Below are 23,663 nucleotides of genomic sequence, written 5' to 3' on the forward strand. Positions count from 1 at the left end.
CTCCAAACTAGCAAGTTCACGTGGCAAGAAATACTTGCGAAATAGTATAATGGTAACCACGGCGCGTGGAATAGCCCTGTTTGCGGCCTAATCAAAACCATCTCCTGAGTGATGGCACAGGCGTTTGCTCACAAGCACCGTGGGAGTTTATCTTCAGGAAAGCAATGGCTGTGCAATTTCAGTTCTTAAATCGTGCATTCTTAACGTCATAACCAAACACAAAACACGATCAAATTTTGAATTATTAAAATTCTCCAACTGTAAGTATCTAAAAGTTACAGAATTTCTATTAATATGATAGAAGGGGTCGCGCTGCATTCTATCCAGGTAACTCAAGGAATATCACAACGAACAACCATAGCCTTACTGTTATTGTTAGTCGCTGAATTCTTACTCTTGGTAGTAGCTGAATTCTTACTCTCATCGAGAGAGGATGACACTAGGAGTTGGGGCAATTTTTCTGGTTTATTTCTCACACAAATGTCATGCCAACCTGAGGGGTTGGGGATACATATTTATAGGCTGCTAGCCAGCCAAGCATATGCTAAGATGCTGTCCTAGATGCCAAGCATATGCTAAGATGCTGTCCTAGATGCTGTTCTAGCTGTCCTAGATGCTAAGATGCTGTCCTAGATGCTGTCCTAGCTGTCCTAGATGCTAAGATGCTGTCCTAGCTGTCCTAGATGCTAAGATGCTATCCTAGATGCTGTAGCCCTAGAAAGGACCACAAAGACCAGCCAAGGACCACAAAGACTTATCCCATCATTCTCCCCCTAAGTCTTGTGCGTCGTCTTGTGGGAAAGTTGAACCATCCCGGTCCTGGAGCAGAGCTCAAGGAACTTGATCCTCCCAAGAGGCTTGGTAAGCAGGTCCGCGAGCTGGTCCTTGGTGTTGATGTAGCTCGCCTTGATGCTCCCTTCCTCCAAACAGCCTCAGATGAAGTGGTACCTCACTCGGATGTGCTTACTCCGTTCATGGAAAACGGGGTTCTTTGCCAGGGCCAGAGCGGACTTGCTGTCCATCCTGAGCTTCACCGCTCTAGTGTCTCTGCCGAGGAGATCACCAAGCAGTCGAGCGAGCCAGAGCGCCTGAGTTGAAGCGGTAGAGGCCGCTATGTACTCGGCCTCGCAGCTGGACAGGGCCACCACCTGCTGCTTGACCGACTGCCAGCTAACGAGGCACTTGCCGAGGAGGAAGAGGATCCCGCTCGTGCTCTTGCTGGTGTCGATGTCGCCGGCGTGGTCACTGTCGCTGTACCCGACGAAGTGTGCCGCCCCAGGGCACCTAGGGTAGTAGAGGCCGTGGTCGAGAGTCCCCGCAACGTAGCGGATGATTCTCTTCACAGCCTGCTGGTGCTCCGTCGTCGGTCGCTGCATGAACCGACTGACGTAGCCGACGGAGAATGCCAAGTCCGGCCGTGTGTGGGCGAGGTAGCGAAGGCTCCCCACAAGACGCCGGTACTGCGTAGCGTCCACCTCCTCCGTCGTGCTGTCGCGGCTCAGCTTCAGCCTCTCCTCCATCGGAGTGAGAGCTGGGTTGCAGTCGGTGAGCCCAGCTAGCTCAACGACGCGCTTGGCGTAGGCGGTCTGTCGAAGCGTGATCCCGGAGTCATCCTGGTGCACCTCGATTCCCAGGTAGAAGGAGAGAGGCCCCAGGTCACTCATCTGGAAAGTGGCCTTCATCTCTTCCTTAAATGCCGCCACCTCCGCATCCTTGGTGCCGGTGATCACCAAGTCGTCGACGTAGACACCCACCAGCAGAGCATTTCCTCCACTGCCCCGTCGGTAGATGGCCGCCTCGTGCGGGCTTTGCTCGAAGCCCATCCCCTTTAGCGTGGAATCCAACTTGGCATTCCACGCCCTCGGCGCCTACCGCAAGCCGTAGAGGGCCTTGCGCAGGCGGAGCACCTTGCCCTCCTTGCCGGGGATCGCAAATCCCGGCGGCTGGTGCACGTAGACCTCCTCCTTCAAGTCGCCGTTAAGGAACGCCGTCTTGACGTCCATGTGATGAACACGCCAGCCCTCCTGGGCAGCTAGCGCAAGGAGGAGTCGCACGGACTCCATCCGTGCCACGGGAGCGAAGGCGTCGTCGAAGTCGACCCCCTCCTGTTGCACGAAGCCTCGTGCCACCAAGCGAGCCTTGTGCTTGACGATGGCGCCGGCTTCATCCCTCTTCAGCTTGTACACCCACTTAAGGGTGATCGCGCGGTGACCACGAGGAAGGTCAGCAAGCTCCCAGGTGCGGTTCTTCTCAACCGCATCCATCTCCAACTGCATCGCGGCGCGCCATGCCGCGTGTCTCTCGGCCTCTGCAAACGACCGAGGCTCGCCGTCGTCACACGCAAGGTGCAACTGCGCCTCCAGGTCGTGAGGCACCAGTCCCGGCACCGGCTGGTCGCCGAGAAGGTTCTCTATCGTACGGTACCGCAACGGCTCGCCGTCGTGGTACGCGTCGATGCGCTCCTCGTCGTGAGAGAGCGGAGTAGCGAGCTCAACCGGGCTGCGCTTGACATGAGCTGGTGTTGGAGTAGACGTGCCCGGAGAGATGCATGTCGGTGCTGGTGCCAGCTGTGGTGGAGCCAGCGAAGAACTCATCGCAGCCGAGGTCCTGGCTGGAGAGTGTGGTGCTGTCGGGGTAACAGGCGCCGGGGTCGGTGAAGGCTCGGGGACTGGGGTAGACGTGCTCGTCGAAGAAGAGCTGCCTACTCCCCCAGCTTCCTCGAAGTGGACGTACTCGACAGTGAAGTCGTCGTACGTTGGAGCCGAGCCGTCGTCCACCGCCTTGTCCCACGCCCATCCTCGCCCTTCGTTGAACACAACGTCGCGCGCCGTGCGCACACGCTGTGTCTTCGGGTCGAGGATGCGGTAGGCCTTCGAGCCCTCCGCGTAGCCGATGAACACTCCCGGAGTGCTCCTATCGTCGAGCTTGCTGATGTGGCCAAGCTCCTTGGCGAACGCGAGGCAGCCGAAGACTCGCAAGTGGGAGACCGCCGGCTTGCGCCCATGCCAAGCCTCGTACGGCGTCCTGCCGTCGAGCGCCTTGGTAGGCGAGCGGTTGAGGATGTAGACGGCCGACACCACCGCCTCTCCCCAGAAGACAGCCGGCATCCCCCTCTGTTTGAGAAGGGCCCGAGCCATCCCCACAACCGTCTGGTTGCGTCGCTCGACGACGCCGTTCTGCTGCGGGCTGTACGGCGCGGAGTAGTGGCGCTGAATGCCCTTATCAGCGCAGTACGATGCGAATTCAGCCACCGTGAATTCGCCGCCGTTGTCGGTGCGCAGCATGCGCAGCTTGCGGCCGCACTCCGCCTCCGCAGCAGCCTGCGCACACCTGATGGCGTCCGCAGCCTCTCCCTTGCTGCCGAGGACCATCACCCACATGTAGCGGGAGAGGTCGTCGACGAGTAGCAGGAAGTAGCGTCGTCCTCCCGGTGTGGCCGGTGTCACCGGACCACACAAGTCCCCGTGCACAAGCTCGAGCCTCTCCTTGGCTCGAAAGCTCGCCCGCTGGGAAAAGGGGAGTCGCCTCTGCTTCGTCAATACGCAGACGTCGCAGAGCTGCTCCACATGGTCGAGGCACGGCAGGCCTCGCACCATCTCCGTGGCACTGAGCCGCTTCAGGGCCTCGAAGTGAAGGTGCCCGAAGCGCTCGTGCCACTGCCACGCCTCGTCATCCCGACGAGTAGCGAGACAGAGGGGTTGTGCCATCTGCACGTTAAGGACGTAGAGTCGATTTGCGCTTCTGGTTACCTTGGCAAGAAGGCGACGACGGCGATCCCAAATCCTCATGACTCCATCCTTAACCACCACGCGCGAACCGTTCTCATCCAGCTGTCCCAAGCTGATGATAGAGTTCCTCAACGCGGGGATGTAGTAGACTCCGGTGAGCAGCCTGTGCTCACCAGACGCGGCGGTGAAGATGACGGAGCCGACGCCCTTGATCTCCACGCCGGAGGCATCCCCAAACTTGACGGAGCCTCGGACGCTAGAGTCAAGCTCGGTGAAGAACTCCCGTCGACCGGTCATGTGATGGGTGGCGCCGGTGTCGAGGCACCACCCGTCAGTCTTGTCGTTGCCGGAGCCGTCGCCGAGGAGGGCGTGTGCTTTTGGCTCGTCAAGGTGGAGGAGAGCCGCTGCGGCCAGTGCCGCTGGAGGTAGCTCGATGCTTGCATGTGCCATGAACAGAGCCGGCTCCTCCTCCTCCGCCTGTGCGACATGGGCCTGGCCGCGTCGTGGCTGTCGACAGTCCTTGGCCCAATGGCCAAGCTGGCCGCAGTTGCGGCAGGTGTCGTCTCGTGCTGGCTTGTACTTGCCAGCGGCGCCGCCCTGGGCGCCTCCGCGGGCATCACCCTCGGCACGTCCTCGCGCCCCGGCCTGGGCGTCTCTGCGCGCCTTGCGCGGCTTTCCACGCTTGCGGCCGCCTATCGCGGAAGAAGGCTCCCCCTTCTTCCGGTCACCTTGGCAGGCAGCCCACTGGTCCCGAGTGAGAAGGAGCTTCCCGCCAGTGGTGATAGGCCCCGAGAGAGACTGTGGCTCATCGCTGTCGACGACCTTGAGGAGACCTATCGCCTCCTCGATCGACATCGTGGAGAGATCCAGCAGGGACTCGATCGAGCGAGCCATCTGCTTGTACTTCTCGGGGACGCAACGGAAGAGCTTTTCGACAGCTCTCTCCTCGCCGTAGGTGTCATCGCCGAACTGCACCATCTTCTGCAATAGAGTGTTGAGACGGAGAGCAAAGTCATCAACGTCCTCACCTGGCTTGAAGGCCAGGTTCTCCCACTCCTTGCGAAGTGCCTGCAGTGTGGACTTGCGGGCGCGGTCGCTGCCGATGCGTGCCGCAGCGATGGCATCCCAAGCCTCCTTGGCAGTCCGCTTATTGGTAAGCGAGAACTGCATCTCGGACGGGACTGCAGCGATGAGGGCATCCAGCGCCCGTCGATCCTGGTCGTAGTCGACGTCGCCGTACCGGACTGCCTCCCACATGTGCCGCACCTGGAGCTTTACCCTCATCACCGCAGCCCACTCGACATAGTTGGTCTTAGTGAGGGTAGGCCACCCACCGCCGGGGCCGACGTCCCTGACAACAGCCTGGAGCCCGTGGTAACCACGGTACCGATCCGGGGAGAGAGAGCCACGCTGCCTGTGAAGGCCACGCTCTCCATCGACCCGTCCGCCACCGTTGCCGTGCTCGCCCCCTCCAGGAGCGCCACCGCCGAGCTTGCCTCCTCCAGGAGCGCCACCGCCGTGCGCGCCTCCTCCAGGAGCGCCACCGCCGTGCGCGCCTCCTCCAGGAGCGCCGCCGGCGCGTCCGCGTCTGTCTGGGCTGCCGCCGCGCTCGTGGGCGTGCACGGCTGCCCACTGCGCCGCCCGCGCTCGCGCTGCCTCCCTCCCCAGCAACTCGAGGTCCGCGTTGGCGCTGTCGTCAGCAGAAACGGAGCTGCTGATGCTGCCGCGCAGAGCCTCGACCTCTGCTGCCGCCGCACGCGCTGCATCCGCCACCGCCGCTGCTTCCGCCTCCGCTCTGGCTGCTGCCAGCTCCGCCGCTGCCAGCCTCGACGCCCTTGCCGCCGCCGCAGCGGTCTCTGCCGCCGCTCGCTCGCGTTCCTCTGCCGTGGCAAGTTCGGCCTCCTGCCGACGCCGCGTGCTTGAGGCGACCGAGCGCTGAGACTGCCCTGCGGACATGACGCGCTACCCGGGGGCTGCTGCGTGGGGAGAGGGCTGCTTCAAACGAGCTGCTGCTCGTCTGCGCAGAGGGAGAGAAGTGAGCAGGAGCGGCCGGAGCTGCTGCTGCTCCCAGCTGGGGCTGTTGCGCGGCTGGGAAAAAGGTGAGCAGGAGATGCTCAGGCTACAGGATACTACGGCTCTGATACCACTTGTTAGTCGCTGAATTCTTACTTTTGGTAGTAGCTGAATTCTTACTCTCATCGAAAGAGGATGACACTAGGAGTTGGGGCAATTTTTCTGGTTTATTTCTCACACAAATGCCATGCCAACCTGAGGGGTTGGGGATACATATTTATAGGCTGCTAGCCAGCCAAGCATATGCTAAGATGCTGTCCTAGATGTCAAGCATATGCTAAGATGCTGTCCTAGATGCTGTCCTAGCTGTCCTAGATGCTAAGATGCTGTCCTAGATGCTAAGATGCTGTCCTAGATACTGTCCTAGCTGTCCTAGATGCTAAGATGCTGTCCTAGATGCTGTAGCCCTAGAAAGGACCACAAAGACCAGCCAAGGACCACAAAGACTTATCCCATCAGTTATCGCTGCACAAAGTTGAGTCCATGATACTGTGCAGTTTATTTTGCCTCTGAACTAGAGATGCATAGAAAATCAACTTAGTACATTACAAAGAAATACAAACGGTGATACATATAACATTCACTCTTCAGAAATTTGATCAAAACTTCAACTTCAACGTCAACTGCAATTTATCATTATCATGTTGACAAGATTGCATTTAGGTTGTTTTCAACGTGAATTTGCCTCATTCTCCTCAAAGTGGGCAAATGAAAGGAAATTAAGCTCTCCACAACCAAACGACGTTATGATCAACTCAGGGATTTTATGTTACTTATGAAGGAAGAAATCCTGTTGGGGTCTTTTCGGATACCATCAGGAGCACAAATACCGCTGCTAACGTCCACTCCGTTTGGTTTCAGAGCAGAAAAGGCTTCACAAACATTATCTGGATGAAGTCCTCCAGCTAATAGCCATCCATTCTTGCTTCTAACAGATGGCATTTGGAACTTCTGCCAGTTGAATCCCTTTCCACTGTAAACGAAGAAGGATTGTGTTTGTCAATTGTCATATATCTTTAGATAAGAAGGGAAATGTGCACATTAGCTAACATATGATCCAAGAAAACTTTTACTAACAATAGAGTAATGCATGACAAGATACTACTTCTGTGAAGAAGCGATGTCAATATAATATGAACTTCGGACTTCAGAGTATTCAAATCACAAACACTAGAATGATCAATTGATTCAACTTTTATCTCTTTTGAGTGTCAATTACAATCCTACATTTGCACATACTAAGGACCAAGCAGAGAAAAATTCAGCGCATGGATTAACTGGGCAAGCAAAAAAAACTACTTTGGATTGAAGAAGCAATAAGAGCAAAATCTAACCTTCCACCTTTTGCACTGTCCACTAAGAACCAATCAAGTTCATATTCTATGTCAGGAGGAGCACTGATTAGCTTTCCATCGTCATCAGCATTTAGTACATAAATGATATGATTATTCTTTGAAAGGGTATGAACCAATGCACGAGATTCATCTCCATGGAGCTGCATATGGGAAATTCTGGAGAAGCGTAAATGGTAATCATAACCAAAATAGCATAGCAGCGGAAAACGACATTTCTAAGTCAAACCTGGATGAAGTTAAGGTCGCATGAATCAGACAATCGTAATATTGTCTCTTCATCATCATCCACAAAGACACCAACTGATTCAGCACCATAAGATTGTGCAACTCTTGATATTTCTTTTGCCTCTGATAATGAGACGGAGCGTTTAGAGTTAGGCCACAGTATCATGCCAATAAGTTTAGCTCCTGCCACTACAGCCATTTCTGCATCTCTAGCAGATGTGATGCCACACATTTTGACTACAGGCTGGATCTTTTTAACATCTCCCTGGCTTGGTGATGAAGATACGATGGTATTGGATCCATGGCTACTTTGGTTAATTCCCAAGCATGACATCTTTACTAGAGAAAATCTTGGAAGTCCTGTGTGAGAAAAGAACAGTGTAAAATAGCGGTGTAAATAAAGAAAGTGAATCGAATCAGTATTCGTACAGAACCATGGTTGCTAACAGATCTTAGTAAATGCTAACAGATGTCACCACAAACAAGAGAAGAACATCACTGAAGGTTGTTACTTACTACAATATGTAGTTCACAGTATGTGGATTTCAGAAAAGAAAGTACCAAAGCTAACTTTTTCACTAAAACAGGAGGGGAGGCCCCTACTGTGAATTTTATAGTAATAAAGGTAGCTTGAAAATAATCATGGCCGATTCAGAAGTACTCAGCGGATTTGATCAACATGATTTGCTTGCACTAGAAACCTACACCCACTTCATCTTAAATATAATGGACAGATACAACACTACAACAGTAACTCGAGGCTTGCAGTCTCTTCCATGGCTCCTCTTAGTTTTTTGGGATGACTTTGTTGCAATTATTCCTTTCTAGAACCACTTTTTGTAGAATAAGAATTACATGAACTTGCCCTTTCTAGCAAACACAGCATGCCGAAAATAGAAAACCGTATTGATCAAGCAACATAACATGATTACAAATGCTTACCGTTGTTACATAGTATAGGAATTCGTTGAGCTTGTCTTGCAGAGATTGGCGACGCCATTATAACTGTAAAGGCATAAATGAGAAAAAGAAAAAGGTTAGCACATCATAAATTGGCCATTTAGTCTAATCAGAATGTAACGGAAGTTCAGAACTCAAAAGTGAATAGATCGTAACATAAAGCTCAAAATTTCCACTCCTCTTCCCTGGAAAGAGGCGAACTCTAGATTATAATTGGACTAAGCAACCCACACAAGTATCCACTGCCCAGGCCACAATAAAGAAGGAAAAGGTAAACAAGAACTTTTGACACTGAACATTCCTGAATTTTGTTAAACCTTTAGCTATTTCCTTTCACCCTGACACATCTGTCAGGGGGCAGACTAAATCCCCCAAAAGAATTGGAAGATTAACTGCACCCCCAAACCACGGCTGATGGATGATGGGTTGGATTAGTAGGGGACTACGCACCGCACGAATCCACACCCATCTGAATTGCAGAGCAGACTGCACCTCAGTCGCACGCAGCAAAGAAAAGGTCCCCAAGTGCACGGACTCTCGGAACAATCTGTCCAAGCGAGCAAGGATTGCTTACCAACAGAGGTAGAAACCAATCTAAGTCAGGATGGAGCTCCACCCCACTCCACTAGAACAAGCGAGGAACGGCGGCGGTGGACAGAGGGGCAGACGGAGAGGGTGACTGCGGGAGGGGCCGGAGGCGTTGCGTTGAGCTGGGGACTTGGTGCGTGCGTGGACCGGAGGCTGATTGCGGGTGGGGCGGGTTGCTGGCTGGCGGCTTGAATTTTTTTTATATTTTTTCAGTAAAAATTTAAATAAATAGATTCCTCGTGGTAAGAATTGTAAAGGTAGATGTTTGCCGCCCCCTATAGCCCTCTTAAAGAGCGTTAAGGAATCCTAACCGCCCCTGAGAGAGTGGTAAGGGGGCTAACCACCTTGGGCGGTAAGCAGTCAGTCCCGCGCGCCCCCCTCTTCCCTTCTCTATATAAAGGGTGAAAAATGAGGATAAATCCTCATTTTAATCTGAAAAAAGAGAAAAGTTTAAAGAGGAGAGGAAGAGAGCACGGCGAAGCCCTGCTGTTTTTGATCGGTGAATTTGAAGAGTATTTTTCGGTAATTTTTTTACTTATATTAATGACGACATGGTAGGATAGTAATTAAATACATAGTAGTATTTGTAGTATGGTAGTTTCGAATATGTAGATTGTACAGAGTAATAGTTGTAGGTTAGTTTGGTTAGGGTAGCAATGTATGACATAGAGTTTAGCATTGTATGACTTAGAGTTTAGCGGTATGACATAAGGTTTAGGTTTAGAAAATACTGTATTTAGTATAATATTATCAATATTAATTACGACATGGTAGGATAGTCATTAAATACATAATAATAGTTTTAGTATGGTAGTTTTGAATATGTAGATTGTACCGAGTAATAATTGTAGGTTAGTTTGGTTATAGTAGCATTGTACGATATAGAGTTTAGCACTGTATAACCTATGGTTTAGCGGTATGACCTAGGGTTTAAGGTTTAGAAAATGCTGTATTTAGTAGTATATTGTCAATATTAATTTCGATATGATAGGATAGCTATTAAATACATAGTAGTATTTGTAGTATGATAGTTTCGAATATGTAGATTGTATAGAGTAATAATTGTAGGTTAGGGGTATTATTTAAGAACCTATTGTTAGGTAGTAATCAGTGTCGGTAATTTTTTTAGTTTCGATAATTAGAAATATAGTTTGCCGGTCATAACATTGGTTATATTTGCGGATGTTTTCAGGGATGGTAGATAAATTATTTTTTCAGATATATTATGGTGAGAGCGAAATTAGTTATGGTCCTAACAGTGTATATCTATCTGGGTTTCGTCATGTCGTCAAGGGTCTTAATAAAGCAATGAGAGGATCATTGTGTGTGTGTGCAAGTGGCTGATGTGGTTTTTTCAACTGGATCCGCAGCAACATAATCTTAAGCTGAAAGCTGTCCTTAGTCGTGCTAGTCAGGGATACTTTGGCGAGCTCATCCTGATCGAAGCCACATCTACTTGGAGGCAGTATGTAGATATATCATGTGAACGTGGGATGCCTCTGATTTTGTTAGTTGAGGCGTACCAGAAGAATCAAACAGAGATAAACTCTGCGGAAGCAGTAGCGAGACCAAGTGAGGCAGTGGTAGATGAATCAGACCTGGTAAATGTCGGGGCCAGGTCAGATGTTGGGGATATTTCTAAGATGCAACCGATGGGTGTAGCTGATGAGGGGGAGCATATCCCTAACATAATTGAAGAGATGGAGTTGGAGAATCAAGAGCTGGAGGAATCCGTTGTCGATGAGGATTCATCTGACGATAAGGGTAATGCTCCAATTCCTGCAGAGTGAAGGGATCAGGAATTTTCAAAACTGGTGGTTAGTGAGGCTTATCGGACACCGTGGGAGTATCATGAGAATGAGGTGTCACAGGGTGCTATGTACCCTACAAAGGAGGCTGTTATTGATGCAGTTAAATTCTGGTCACTGTCTCTTCGGAGGCAGTTCAAGGTTGTTAAGTCCAGTAAAAGAGAGTACGATGTGAAGTGTTTGGTGCCTGAATGTCCTTGGTGGGTGCACGCATTCAGAGAGAAATTGGTAGACTACTGGCAGTGCTCAATAGTCAGGGAGCATAATTATTACATTGAAGAAATAGAGTTCGCCCACTGGAACCTGTCATCTGCTTTTATTGCTAAAGTTATGTATGGGGAGATTGTGGACAACCTGAAGTATAAGCCACGATCAATAATTCGTGCTATTGAGCAAATGTTCCAGTATACAATAAACTATGCGAATGCATGGAGGGTGAAACAGAAGGCTATTGAGATGAGGTTCGGGACATATGAAGATTCATATCACAATCTACCTTGTCAATTAGCCACAATATGTGGAAGAAACTCAGACAGTTACTATGATATCAAGTATTACCCCTCGACTGATGTGGAGTACAGCGGGAAACGAGTATTGCAGCGTGCTTTCTTTGCATTCGCTGCAACCATCAAAGCATTTCGGTACTGTCGACCCATCATTTGCCTGGACGGGACATTTTTGACTAGAAAGTATAAAGGACAGATATTGTCTGCAATTGTGGTCGATGGTAACAACCAAGTCCTGCCACTGGGGTTTGCCTTCGTGGAGAGTGAGAACGGGGACAGCTGGTATTGGTTCCTTGAGCGAGTGAAGCATGCTATTGTTCTGGACCGGTCAGATGTGTGTCTGATTCATGATAGACATGCAGGGTTGTTACAGGCTTTGCTGGATATGCAATATGGGAGTGTTTGATGAGGTGTTGCAGCAAAGTGACCCGACTTGAAGAGCATGTGGTGCATGCGCTATATGGGTGTGAACTTCTACAGGCAGTTTAAAAACAAAGAGTTGATGAAGCTTTTCAAGAAATTGTGCAGTCAAAACCAGCAAAGGAAGTTCAATGCCCTATGGGTAAGACTGGACGAACTAACTCTGAAACAGATAGCTGAGGTTGCAGTCACAGGTGATGAACCGATAGCTTTTGGACCTCTCCCAACAGATACTCCTCAGATAGTAAGGAGGTCAGGGTCAGCTATTATGAGCTTTTCACAGTGGATACGTAATGAGCCAAATGGAAAATGGGCTTTGCTATACGATAGTGGTGGGGCAAGGTATGTAATAATGACAATAAATCTTGCTGAGGTTTATAACTAGGTCATGCGAGGTATGAGGTCCCTCCCACTCGTTGGAATTGTAGAATGTATTTTGCATAGGACTTATAAATACTTTATTGATTGGTACGCAGCTGCTTTCAATGTAATGGAAGATAATCGTATGCTTTTATGGACGGATGCTATGTGAGTATATGGAGAAGGCCACAAAGAAGGCACAAATGCATCGCGCTAATCAAGAGGGGACTGCGGAGCACAGGTTCAGTGTGCTGTGCCGGGATAAAGGTCGTAGGGGTGAAAGACGTGAGCGACATGTGCAAGAGTACGTGCTTAGGAGTGAGACATGCATTTGTACTTGCCAGAAGCCACAATTACTTCACAAACCTTGTACACACGTCATAGCTGCATGTGCGAAGCACAATATGCTTCCCAGGTAATATGTTTCAAAGTACTTCATGAAAGATTAGATACTGAACACCTAAAATCATGAGCTATATGGTTACGGCATTGTTGATACATTTACTAGTAATCCAGGCCCTTCACAAATCTATGTGCCTGATATGGAAAAGATGAAGAACATACCGGGTCGTCGACAAACTCGTCGGATTTGCAACGATATGGATGAATCCGAGGCGGGTCCATGGGTCAAGCGATGCAGCCAGTGCAATAAAACAGGCCACATGTACAAATATTGTCCTAAAAATGCATCTGTTATGTAGGTGAGTATTGCAACGTGTTCTAGTGTGATTATATTTAGCGTACCTTGTTGTTATATTTGTACTTTGCTCTCTAGCATTTTAACCTTACATTTGTAAGTACATGTCGCAATATATTCATGTTACTTCTCGTACGTGTATGTTATATGCAGTCCTACTCACGTAACTATGACATTTTTCATTTAATAGACTGTACGTATTAATCATGTACATATAGTTGCAATGTAAATTTCCATTCAACATATATTGTTCTTGTCTACATGTTGGAATATATTAATGTACATGTGGTTTTAATGCAGATATGACGCACCCTCCGACCCCCCGAGCTTCTCGACCCTGCAGTGGACAAGGGGCACCGTAGCTTCTTATCCGCCGTGCACCAGACAGAGTTAGGAGTATTTCGACCACGTGGCCCTGGAGAGCTACTTACGGTCAATGATCGGTAGAAGCACCAGTAATTCGATACTTTTATACGCATGTGCCAATTCATTTATGTATTGCATCCCCCAATTTATTTATATTCCCAATGGTGCAGGTTAGTAGCAGCGGGACTCCTACCGCTTTGTCGTTTGGTGGAGGCCCGATCGAAGGAGAACCCCGAGGCAGCGGCGCATCGATTCTATTTTGACCGCTCGCTAATAGCAGCCCTGGTTGACCGATGGAGGCCTGAAACACATACTTTACACCTCCCTTGCGGCGAGATGACTCCGACCTTGCAGGACGTAGCCTACCTCTTAGGCTTACCTTGTGCTGGAGCTGCGATTAGATTCATCGACATGGATGCTGACTGGATGAACGTCATGCATCAGCGCTTTGGTCTGGTTGAGCGGACAGATGACACACCCCCCTACATGTTTGAGTTCTTGTCCGATCCACGAGGACCCATGAAGAAGTGGATCCTATAGTTCCGGGTACCTTACAATGCAACTTCTTTATTTACTTTTTGAGTACCCAGTTTTGTTCCTTATTATTACTTGTCATACTTGCAGCCTGCGTACATGCACCCGTAGGCTGACGTGTACTCGGTGTCGAGGCATTTGGAGGCCTACCTGCTTTGGCTGTTTGCTGGGTTATGTTCACCAGCGGCCAAAGCCACCTAGTGGCGAGGACCCTTGTTCTGTGCGCGAGGTTGATAGCGGATGCGGTCGGCAAGGAGGTACCACAGTTCAGTTGGACATCTGCTGTCCTTGCTACGACATATCGGGCGCTATGCGACATGTGCACAAAGAAGGAGCCACTTGCCACTTTTGCTGGGTGCGCTCTACTACTGCAGTTATGGTCCTACGAGCGGTTCGCCATAGGCCGGCCAGTGGTGGACTGCTCCCCATACCCTGAGGAATGGTACAGCGAGCCCGAGGAGGACGCGCCTACCATGGCCTCGTTGTGGTGTCGACGCTGGGTACGTATTTTTTTTGGAGTACTTTCATTGTCACATGTTTTTGTTATGGATGTAGACCATGTTTCTCACATGTTTTTTTTTCTGAATTCTGACTATGTTTCTCACATAGTCACATTGGGCGCATGAGCAGGCTCACAGTGCATATGAGCTTTTTTGGTCGCAGCTCGACCGGCTGTATCCGGACGACGTGGTATGGACGCCATACAACTTCTTGGCCATCCAAGGCCGTGCGGGTTTGGGCCTGTCTCCATTGTGTACCTGCGATGAGGAGTACTGGCTTATGAAGACACCGCTTGTCTTCGACATTTCCGTCGAGGAGTACTCACCGCACCGCGTCATGCGGCAGTTCGGGCGCCACCAGGCTTTCCCTCTCGTCCACATTCGCATTGTTCCAGTGCACGTCCATAGGTAAATATAATGAAGTGAATAATTTGTAATATTACTCTTACTGTCATTCTATTTAATGTGGTTCACTTGCAGGTATACACGCAAGGGACAGCTAGCTGGCAACCTCTGGGCAGATCGCTTGGCCCCGTATATCTCAGCATGGGCCCAACCCTACAGGATGTCGTGGAGGAGGCACGTCCGTTCGACGAGCGGAGCTTCGAGGAGTACCTACGGTGGTACGTACCACGTACATGTACACGGGTCACCTTCACCCTAGAGGGTGTCTGGCCCCACGTCGCATCGCCTACGGAGGCCTACCTGTGCCATTGGGACGAGGATGCTGCATTAGCGGTATGTGTAATTTACATCTCATTTCAGGACCACATACTCGCGTAACAACAACTATAAATTTAAATTCTTATTTCTTGTTTGTTTCCACAGGCCAATATCATTTATGATATTCATAGCGACGCAGCTGGTACCATGGACCGCCTCAGGCAAGGGGTGCACCTCAGTGCGACGGATGTAGCGGGGTTCGTCAAGCGGGTTTTCGATAAGACCACGCGGGCCTTGAAGCTTACCTCTTACCGGTTCACCGCAAACGTCGCAAGAGCGCCTACCAGGTCGAGTGGGGTCCACGCTGAGTCATCCAGGAGGTCTGATGTGCACCGCCGTCCATCGGTGTCGGCACCCACACGACCCCCTGTACCACGACCTGCAGGCCCGGACCCAATAGGTACGGATTTTTCATACGCACGGCGTTTAAATATATTCGTTTATTACTCATGCATTGATTTTAAACAAATATTAGGTGCACCTATACACGTCTCGACGCTACCACCTAGACCGAGCCCAGTGCCGACACCCTCACCACTCGCAGGCCACTCAGGTACTGGGCGACACTACTTTGCCGTATTCAATATATTCAATAGAATATCTAATATTGTCCACATGTTACTTCCGTGATGAGGCTGGGCCGTCTTCAGCTACACCGAGACCGATCCCACCACCACCGTTCGACTCCTACTACGGCACGCACGCCTAGCCATCTGCTGCTGCATCGGCATACCACACAGGTACAATAGTGCATTTTATACAACTACTTTCATTTCCACATTTTCCATATCTAATACATTCATTTGTTTGTAGACCCCTCCAGCCAGTGCACATGGACGCCCGCGGACCCTTCTCAGTCTTCATACCTGAGTCAGGAGGATGAGCCTGGGCAAGACCCCCCGTTCGACCTCGTGCGGGACTTCTTCGGGGGCACACCAGACTACGACATCCTCCAGCAGTCCCAGGTACCTAGTGCTCCACTTCAGACACAACACACCCAGGAGGAGGCCTCGACACCGGTGTTCCCTACTAGGCCTACTAGGCAAGTCGGTCCACCCGACGCCCTGACCTACTTTAGGGACCACATGAGGGCCAACCAGCGGTAGCGGCAGCGGGACCATAATGGGGGGAATGGCCGACGGCAACGGGGGAGACAGCAGTAGGATTGTGCATTTGTTTTTGTAACTTACATATGCATATTCAATTTGTGATCTATTCTATCGTCCTCGGCCATGTATGAACCGTTCACGACAGACCTAGAAAAATATTTCTTACAAAGCTACTTATACACGAAGAAACTCTGTCGGGAGTCTAACTTTAGTCACGAAGTGAGCACACAACTCGACTTCAACCATTAAACGACATCACCTCTTTCCTGGCGTATTCTGCAGACACAAATTGACCGCACCACTCAACTTTAACTATGAAATGACAACACATTTGTCCTTGCGCAGGCTATAGACAAGAAGTGACAACACGGGACAGCTTTTACCAAAAATTAAATAAGAACACATGTACCTTGACACATGGAATCTCTGTCCAGCATCAATGCCACAACTTTTCCATTCTTCAAGAGGGAATCCAATGCTCCTGCCTTCCCCCACCATAAATAACCCAACCTTCATACATGGATACACCACTCATTTCTCACTTCTCTCAACTCCAATGTCTTCCTCAGCTCCACCAAGCCCACACAAGAAACATTGAGGGATTTTCATCCCCCAGGGGGGTCGAACCACCGATGTGCTTCTATGGTGACCGTTGTAGGCTTCGCGGGTCCCAGGACATCTCATACACCTATGGGCTGCGCTTCTTCATTTGTGCCAACTACCAATATGACAAGCCTCAACATAGATCGTATGAGTATCCACCGGTATAGCAACAATGATCAGCCACATCTTTCCCGATTTCACACATTATTCTACTAATCTCTCATCTTGTTCTATTTGTCCAGTACCCTCCACCGATCTGTGACTTCATTCAATGGCTCGACATTGAGCAAAATGAAGCCAGAAGCGGTGGGTCGACATGACCATGCGGTGGAGGAGGGAAGCTTACGCACGCTGGGAGTACGAGCAACAGCAAGAGAAACTACGTCTGAAGCGCCAGGAAGAAGAGCGTATAAGGAAGGCAATGCAGGACCATACCGCAGCTCAGGCTCGGGAAGCTGAGAGGGCAAGAAAGCAGGAGAGGGCCCGTCGCGCTAAGGCGGCAAGTCCCGATGCCCTTACGAAAGGGCAAATATCCTAGGTGCACTCAGTAGAGAGTATCTAATGTAACCTGACATGTTTCCACTCCCTAAGGCATGTTATGATTAGAAACGGCGCACTATTAAGTAGGTCTTTGTGCGAACCGTACATGCCACCTTTTTTTTCTCGTCGTGTCGTTGTGGTTACAGTCTCATCTAATGTTTTTCCACCATATGTATAATCTTATGTTTGTCGCCGTTTGCAACCTCATTGCTGTGTAATATGCTGTGAGTGCTTCACATATATAATTTGTTCATAAATATTGATTTTTTATCCTCCGAACAATACGTAAACTACTCCAAAATATCGCTTCTCTAATATGCCATTTTGGCCATATTTTACCATTTTAATTCCAAATTTTGCAAAAAATCAATTTCAAATATTGAGCAACATTTTGTAGTATATTTTGCAACTTTAGAAAAATGGCCTACCCGCCCTCTCAGGGGGCGGTAGACGCCTACCTTTGTAATTATTGCGATGAGGAATCTATTTATTTAAAATTTTAATCGAAAAAATATAAAAATAAAAAAATCTCTGGCGGCTGCCCGCCCCACGTCTACACGCATGGTCCGCCACGGCGAAGTGGGCTGCTGCAAGCCCACTTACCAACCCGCACAAAGGGTGGCAGGTACCACCAAATCCGCAAAACAGCCCACCAAGTGAGCATGCGGCAGACGACGGTGTGTGGCATCTGCTGCACGAGCCCAACTCTGACTCGTCGGCATCATGCAAGCCTGCCTCCCACCACGCCTGTAGCGGGCACTTCGGCCGAGCTGCTCCTGGCGTCGGCCCCGATGGGGCGCTCCGTGATCTCTCTGCCTGCTGCCCCGAACACTGTGCTGGCTTGGCTAGAGTTCGAGCTCGAGCTCGATATCGGCCCCGACATTCCCTTCTTTTGCCTCACAGCCTCCTCAGTCGAATTCTTGGATTGGGAAAAGAAATGGTTTGGGAGAACAATTGGAATTGAGGAAAGAAACGGATCGAGGAAGAATTGGATTTGGAGAAGAACCGACAGCTGCTCGAGGGCCGAACCGCCATCGTCGTCCGCCTCCGCCTCCACTTTATCTCTCTCTGGCAATCGGGTGCAGCATGTATGGATAGTGCTTGCTCATATTTGTACCTCTAAAATTATTGTGTTTGTGGGCATACCCATGAGTACTCACGAGCGAATAGACGAAATCATACCCGTCGCTCATGGGCATCTGGTTTTAACGACCAAAACCAGATGCGGCTTATGTGTGCCCAGGATGTTCAACACACATAAGGACGTCACAGGTGAAGTAACAAAAGCAATACTTTTATTAAATAACGTTAAACTCTTACAGCAATTGACATATATTGTCTTCTATGAAGATATCTGCAGCGGAACAGAAGCATTGGTGCCCAACAACACCGCAGGCAACTGACGGGGAGACACGCGTCTAGAACGTCACAACATCGTCTTGATAGTCTTCAATATCTTCACTCACTGAGCAGCAGCATACATGTCGCATGGTATAGGAAAAATAGCAAGTGTGAGCATATAGAGTACTCAGCAAGTGGGGAAAAGTAATGATATGCAGGCTTATATCAAGAATAGGCTAACAAATGGTATTTTTGCGTAAATACGAGTAATAAAAACACATTTGGACTCAAAACATTAAGCAATTATTAAGTGAATGTAACCCATATAGTCCAACACCCAGCATACAAGGCTCCCCACCTTGCATACCATAACCGTCTAGTACTCCCTGTACTATAACCAAAACCACAACCATCTAGTACTCCCTGTACCAGAACCATAACCATAACCATCTAGTACTTCCTGTACCAGAACCATAACCATAACCAAACTCATAACCACAACCCACTAATCATGTGAGGATCCAAGTCTCTCATATCCGTGAGCATGGCTGTTATAACAGTTTTACACTCTACAGAGGTTGTCCAGCTTTCCCCACGAGTCAGTGAATTCCATGTTGCTGTGTTCGCAAAACACTTAACACACTCCAGTGGTGTGCCGCCAAGAATCACTGCATGACATTTGCCACTAACCAGAGACTAATCCAGTGTGTGTCTGCCCACTAGGTTTCACCGCCAGGCTTTACGCAAGCTAAGCTCCTACCCAGAAGTCCCCTTTTGTGCTGACCTAACACACACTGGATAGACTCTAATTAGTATGTCACGCCTTACCCATATCAGCCTCGTGGTTGGTACGTTACTTTTTGGGTTGTCGCTCCACGAACCGGTCCTTACTTAGGTTACTTGAGCAAACACTAAACCAACATCATAATCATGACCACTATCAAAACTACTTTACTCAAGGCCTAAGGTTCCATGTTGCTAGACCATTAACACATTAACCACCATTGTTGCATATATTCATTAGTCAAGATTATGACACTTCTTAACATCCCAAAAGCATGGCTAAGCAATCTACCCACAAAAGACACCTAATCATAAACCATCTAGGTTCCAAGGGATGATAAGGAAAAATCTAGGAAAAACTCTAACATAGGTGACTACCCATCATATTGACTCTGCATGCAATTTTATAAAATAAAATATTTAAAACATAGGTTCAATATGATCAAGGACACTTGCCTTTTTCCCAATGCTGCTCAGTGTTGTCGAAATCTTAGTCTTGAAGTCCTTCGAACTGCTCCGGAACGTTATCGACTAATCGCGAGAACTACCGATAAACAACACAAAGCAAATACTAAGAACAACATACCAAACATCATTAAAACACTTTAAAAACACTAAGGTTGGATAGGGATGATTTTAGAAACGTTTAGACGCAAGAATCGCCTAAATCAGAGTTAAGATGAAAAGAGAATGAGCTTTCGAGAGATGGATTAGACTGAAAAGAAAAAACTAGTTTACTGGAGTTATCTTCCTATAGGAAAGGCTTTATTGTGCAATCACTATGTCAGGCTTGATAACATCATTGCAGAAGATTCAAGAAGTGTAGGGCAGACTAGACTTCGCTGGCTAGACTAATGAGAATGATGTGGCGCTGACTTGGCATGCTATGCAAGTACCATCTTGGATTAAAGAAGAGATATGCTGAGATCTAGTATCGACCACCTATGATGGATCAAAAAGGCTGAAGGTTGAGCTTCTAAGTTAAAGATACTACTGGTGACTCTATATAGCGGTGGTGGTTCGGGTTTCGTCGAAGATGGCGATCGGGCATGTGGCCACAAACATCGATGTCGGTTTCAGTGGTGTTTCAGTGAAACAAGGGGAGCATGGCGTAGAACGCGGAAAGACTAATTCAGTGGTATGGTTGGTTTTGGAAGGGGTCATCCGAGGTAGCGGCAAAACAGCGATGACTGCCTTTAGGTTTGGTGGTGACCGCGAACAGATGCAGGAACGAAGACACTCACGTTCTAGGAGATTGGCTATTAAATTTGAGAAACCGTTTGAACAAGGATGTTCATATAACCCGGGAACACAATGCTATGGCATGAGTTTTGGTAGATCATCGACTGAGAGGAAGAACGATCAGCATAGATGAGACGGGTGATGGCTGCGACATGCTGTGGTTGGCAATGACATCCTGGTCGTGTCGCTGCACAAACGGGGATGGGCTCCTAGGGTAACATAGAAGACTCCATGGGACACGCCGTGACACGGGTTGGTGCATCCATACGACTTTCAGATTGATGGGGGATGCGAATGCAAATCCGGTGCGCGCGCAGAACGCGTCCAGAAACTGGACAGCGGGTATGTCGACCTTGATTTCGATAGTTTAGCTAATCTACTGGCCGACCTGGTTGGTGAGGGCGTGGAGAACATCATTGGACATGCACCGGTGAAAGCGCTTGGTGATTTGACCTCTGGTGGGTCGGGAACATCAATGCCAATCAGCTACAGCGCGGCTGTCTCACGGCTGTCCGCGACGGTGACAACCGTTGCGGCGTAGATCGGGCTTTGGCCGGGGCTAGGGCTTGGCTAGGGACTTAGTATGATGCTAAAACAGTAGTAAGGGAGGAGAAAAAGAGGTCCTCACGTTGCTTTGGTGGTCGAGGAAGAAGGATTCACGGAGAAGACGACGTAGCGCATCACGGGCGGCGGCGGCGGCGGCTCCGGCGAACGGCGGCGCTCCGGCGACGCACGGGCAGAGAAGCAGCGACTTCTAGGGCTTGGGGCCATGGAATATATGTAGAAGAGGGCGTGCAACTTATATTTGTAGGGCTAGGGACGGCTGGTTGAGGTGGAGTCCAAACCGAACACGAATCGGATTCGAGTTTGGGTCGGTTACGGTTTCCTTTTTCACAGCTCTGTATTGTGAGGATGATATCTTCATCGTCCGGACTCCAAATTGGATGTTTCTTAATTCTAAATTGTATTACTAGAAACGATCTACAACTTTCGTAGTCATTAGAACTTCTGTAAATGTCATCTTCATTTCGAAAAATATGCCACAAGATAAACTGTTTGAACTCGGACTTCTCTGCGCAGCATTGGTTTCGGGGGTCATAACTCCCAGTTCCATTATCCAAAAGGGGACTTCCATAGGTTCAAATCGAAGCTCTCGACAAGACCTACAACTTTGGTATTGTCAAAATTTGCATTTGAGGCCATTTTGAACTCCGAAACTTCATGTGATGATGAGACTGTCCAGGACTCCGCGAAAATTTACAGATTTCGTAGATCCTTTGTTGGGCCATCTAGAAGTCTTGGCTAAGGGTTTGGATTTGAGCAAGATTGAGCTCAAAGACACTTTAGGTATATATAAGGTTTAGAAAAGAAACTTTTGTAGAGAAATTTGAATAGGATTTGAATTTGAATTGAGTTTAGAGTGAATTCCAGAGAAACAAAAAATGAGGTTGATCAAGAATAAGAGTAGATAAGGAATTTGAATTTGGATTTGGGTAGAATTTGAGAAAGAGGAGTGATTGGCTTTAAACAAGGATTTGAATAAGATTTGAATTGAATTAGAGAATGATTAGATATGATCAAAGATTGAATAGATGATGAATTCAAGGATTTTGAATTCCAACCATTAAAATCCTTAACTTATCCACTACTAAGTTTTGTAAAAACCTTTTCAAAATATTTTTCACTCAAAACACCAAAGAGAAAGAAAAGGAAAAAGAATTCTAATGCATTTACCTGGCTTCTAGCAAAACTCAGCATGCAATGCACACAAAATAATAACCTATATTGATTGATTGATTAAGAAAATAGGTTTTAAACCTATACTACTGTTGAAGCTATTCAATAATCTTGGAAAATTTTCGAAATTTGAGAAATCTGAAAATCAGGGTGTTACACCCGTGAGTAGTGATCACATCAGATATGAGAGATGACGATGTCCAGCCGCATACTTGAAGAGGCTGACGATGGTGTCCGATGATGCACAACAAAGCCATCTCTGCAACATCTCTGACCAGTCAGCTGCATGTGTCCAGTTGCGCATGTGGCGACGGTGTCTAGCTGTGCGTTCGAGCCTCCAGGGGCATCGTCGCCAGCTGTGCCTCCATTAGCCATGACCATGCTGCCACTATTTTTTGAGAAAACTCACAATTAGTTTGTATGTTAGAGAATCTATCATCTTCTCACACATCGACGTTGTAGAGAAGGAAACAACAAAAACAATATGACTTGCCTTTGGACTCACTGTATTCAATCCAACTTCCAAACACATCGAACCATTTCGAATTAAATCTTCTTAGGCTTTTTCCTTTTTGTGAAAATGGAAAGTTACGTGTGCGAGGTTGGCAAGGCTCATTCTCCAAGTACATTCTTCTCACCCTCTCTCTCTCTCTCTCTCTCTCTCTCTCTCTCTCTCTCTCTCTCTCTCTCTCTCTATGTGTGTGTGTGTGTGTGTGTGTGTGTGTGTGTGTGTGTGTGTGTGTGATTAGAATGGTATACATCAGTTTCTTTCCTTAAGCTTGAATCATATTTAATCTCCTCTTCCAAATTGATATCATTTGGACATGAATTCCTTGCATTGTTGGAGCTATGTAGATCTAGTGCTATCCTTTTGTAAAACTATTCCATCAAATTCCCTATCATTCATAAATTATTCGAATTTTAATTACATGTGGTGAACGTATCAAAGAAACCATGTGCAGATGAACTCATGTTATCATTGGTCTAGTTCAAGAAACCATAATAGAAAAGGCAAGGATTATACAATGAAAAAATGATAATATACATCTAACTAGTACCTTCATGCTCAATTTTTCCTTTCATTTGCAATTTCACTTAAATTCTCTAAAATCCCAATTGGAAATACTAACCCTACAATCATAATCAAAACCCATCTTGCAAATTTAGTGTTCAATCGGATAAGTTTTCCTCGTAAATCGGTGTTCACCTGGCTGGGAGTCCATGATCTAAGTTCTTCACCTCAGAGCTCGCATTTTTAATTCAAATCTTCCAAATTAGCTTTTAAATGAGGCGGTTTCTCAGCATCCAATTTTTCAGTCTTCCTTTCAAAGATGCCCAAGATGCCTCTTCGTGAATCATGGCCGGCAATTCTGTGGTAATCAGATTTAATGCCACAAATGCTTCCATTGGGGACATATTGCCTTGTTTTGTCGATTTTCTCTACCTTGTTTGGAATCCCGGTCCC

General features: G+C 48.3%; 1 protein-coding gene across 2 annotated transcripts; it reads right to left on the reverse strand.

Moving 5' to 3' along the window:
• Positions 1 to 6,298: 6,298 nt before the first annotated feature.
• LOC133922309 (N-(5'-phosphoribosyl)anthranilate isomerase 1, chloroplastic-like) lies at positions 6,299 to 9,092 on the reverse strand. Of its 2 annotated transcripts, none has more exons than XM_062367592.1 (5): positions 8,916 to 9,092; positions 8,324 to 8,386; positions 7,383 to 7,741; positions 7,136 to 7,296; positions 6,299 to 6,774 (listed from the first exon to the last, which is right to left on the reverse strand). In XM_062367592.1, the coding sequence occupies exons 2-5, from the start codon at positions 8,379 to 8,381 to the stop codon at positions 6,552 to 6,554; spliced, it is 801 nt and encodes a 266-aa protein (XP_062223576.1). In that variant the 5' UTR covers positions 8,382 to 8,386; positions 8,916 to 9,092; the 3' UTR covers positions 6,299 to 6,551. The 2 variants fall into 2 exon arrangements, with proteins under 2 accessions (XP_062223576.1, XP_062223575.1); XM_062367591.1 differs by having other exon boundaries at positions 8,792 to 8,931.
• Positions 9,093 to 23,663: the final 14,571 nt, after the last annotated feature.

The sequence above is a fragment of the Phragmites australis genome, chromosome 6 (genome assembly GCF_958298935.1).
Source record: "Phragmites australis chromosome 6, lpPhrAust1.1, whole genome shotgun sequence".
NCBI classification, from domain to species: Eukaryota; Viridiplantae; Streptophyta; class Magnoliopsida; order Poales; family Poaceae; genus Phragmites; species Phragmites australis.

Excerpts from the sequence above, each read along its gene's own strand:
- LOC133922309 (XM_062367591.1), bottom strand. Across the intron at positions 7,742-8,323 it reads TCCTATACTATGTAACAACG|GACTTCCAAGATTTTCTCTA; the intron begins GTAAGCATTTGT and ends TTTCTCACACAG. Across the intron at positions 6,775-7,135 it reads GACAGTGCAAAAGGTGGAAG|TGGAAAGGGATTCAACTGGC; the intron begins GTTAGATTTTGC and ends CTTCGTTTACAG.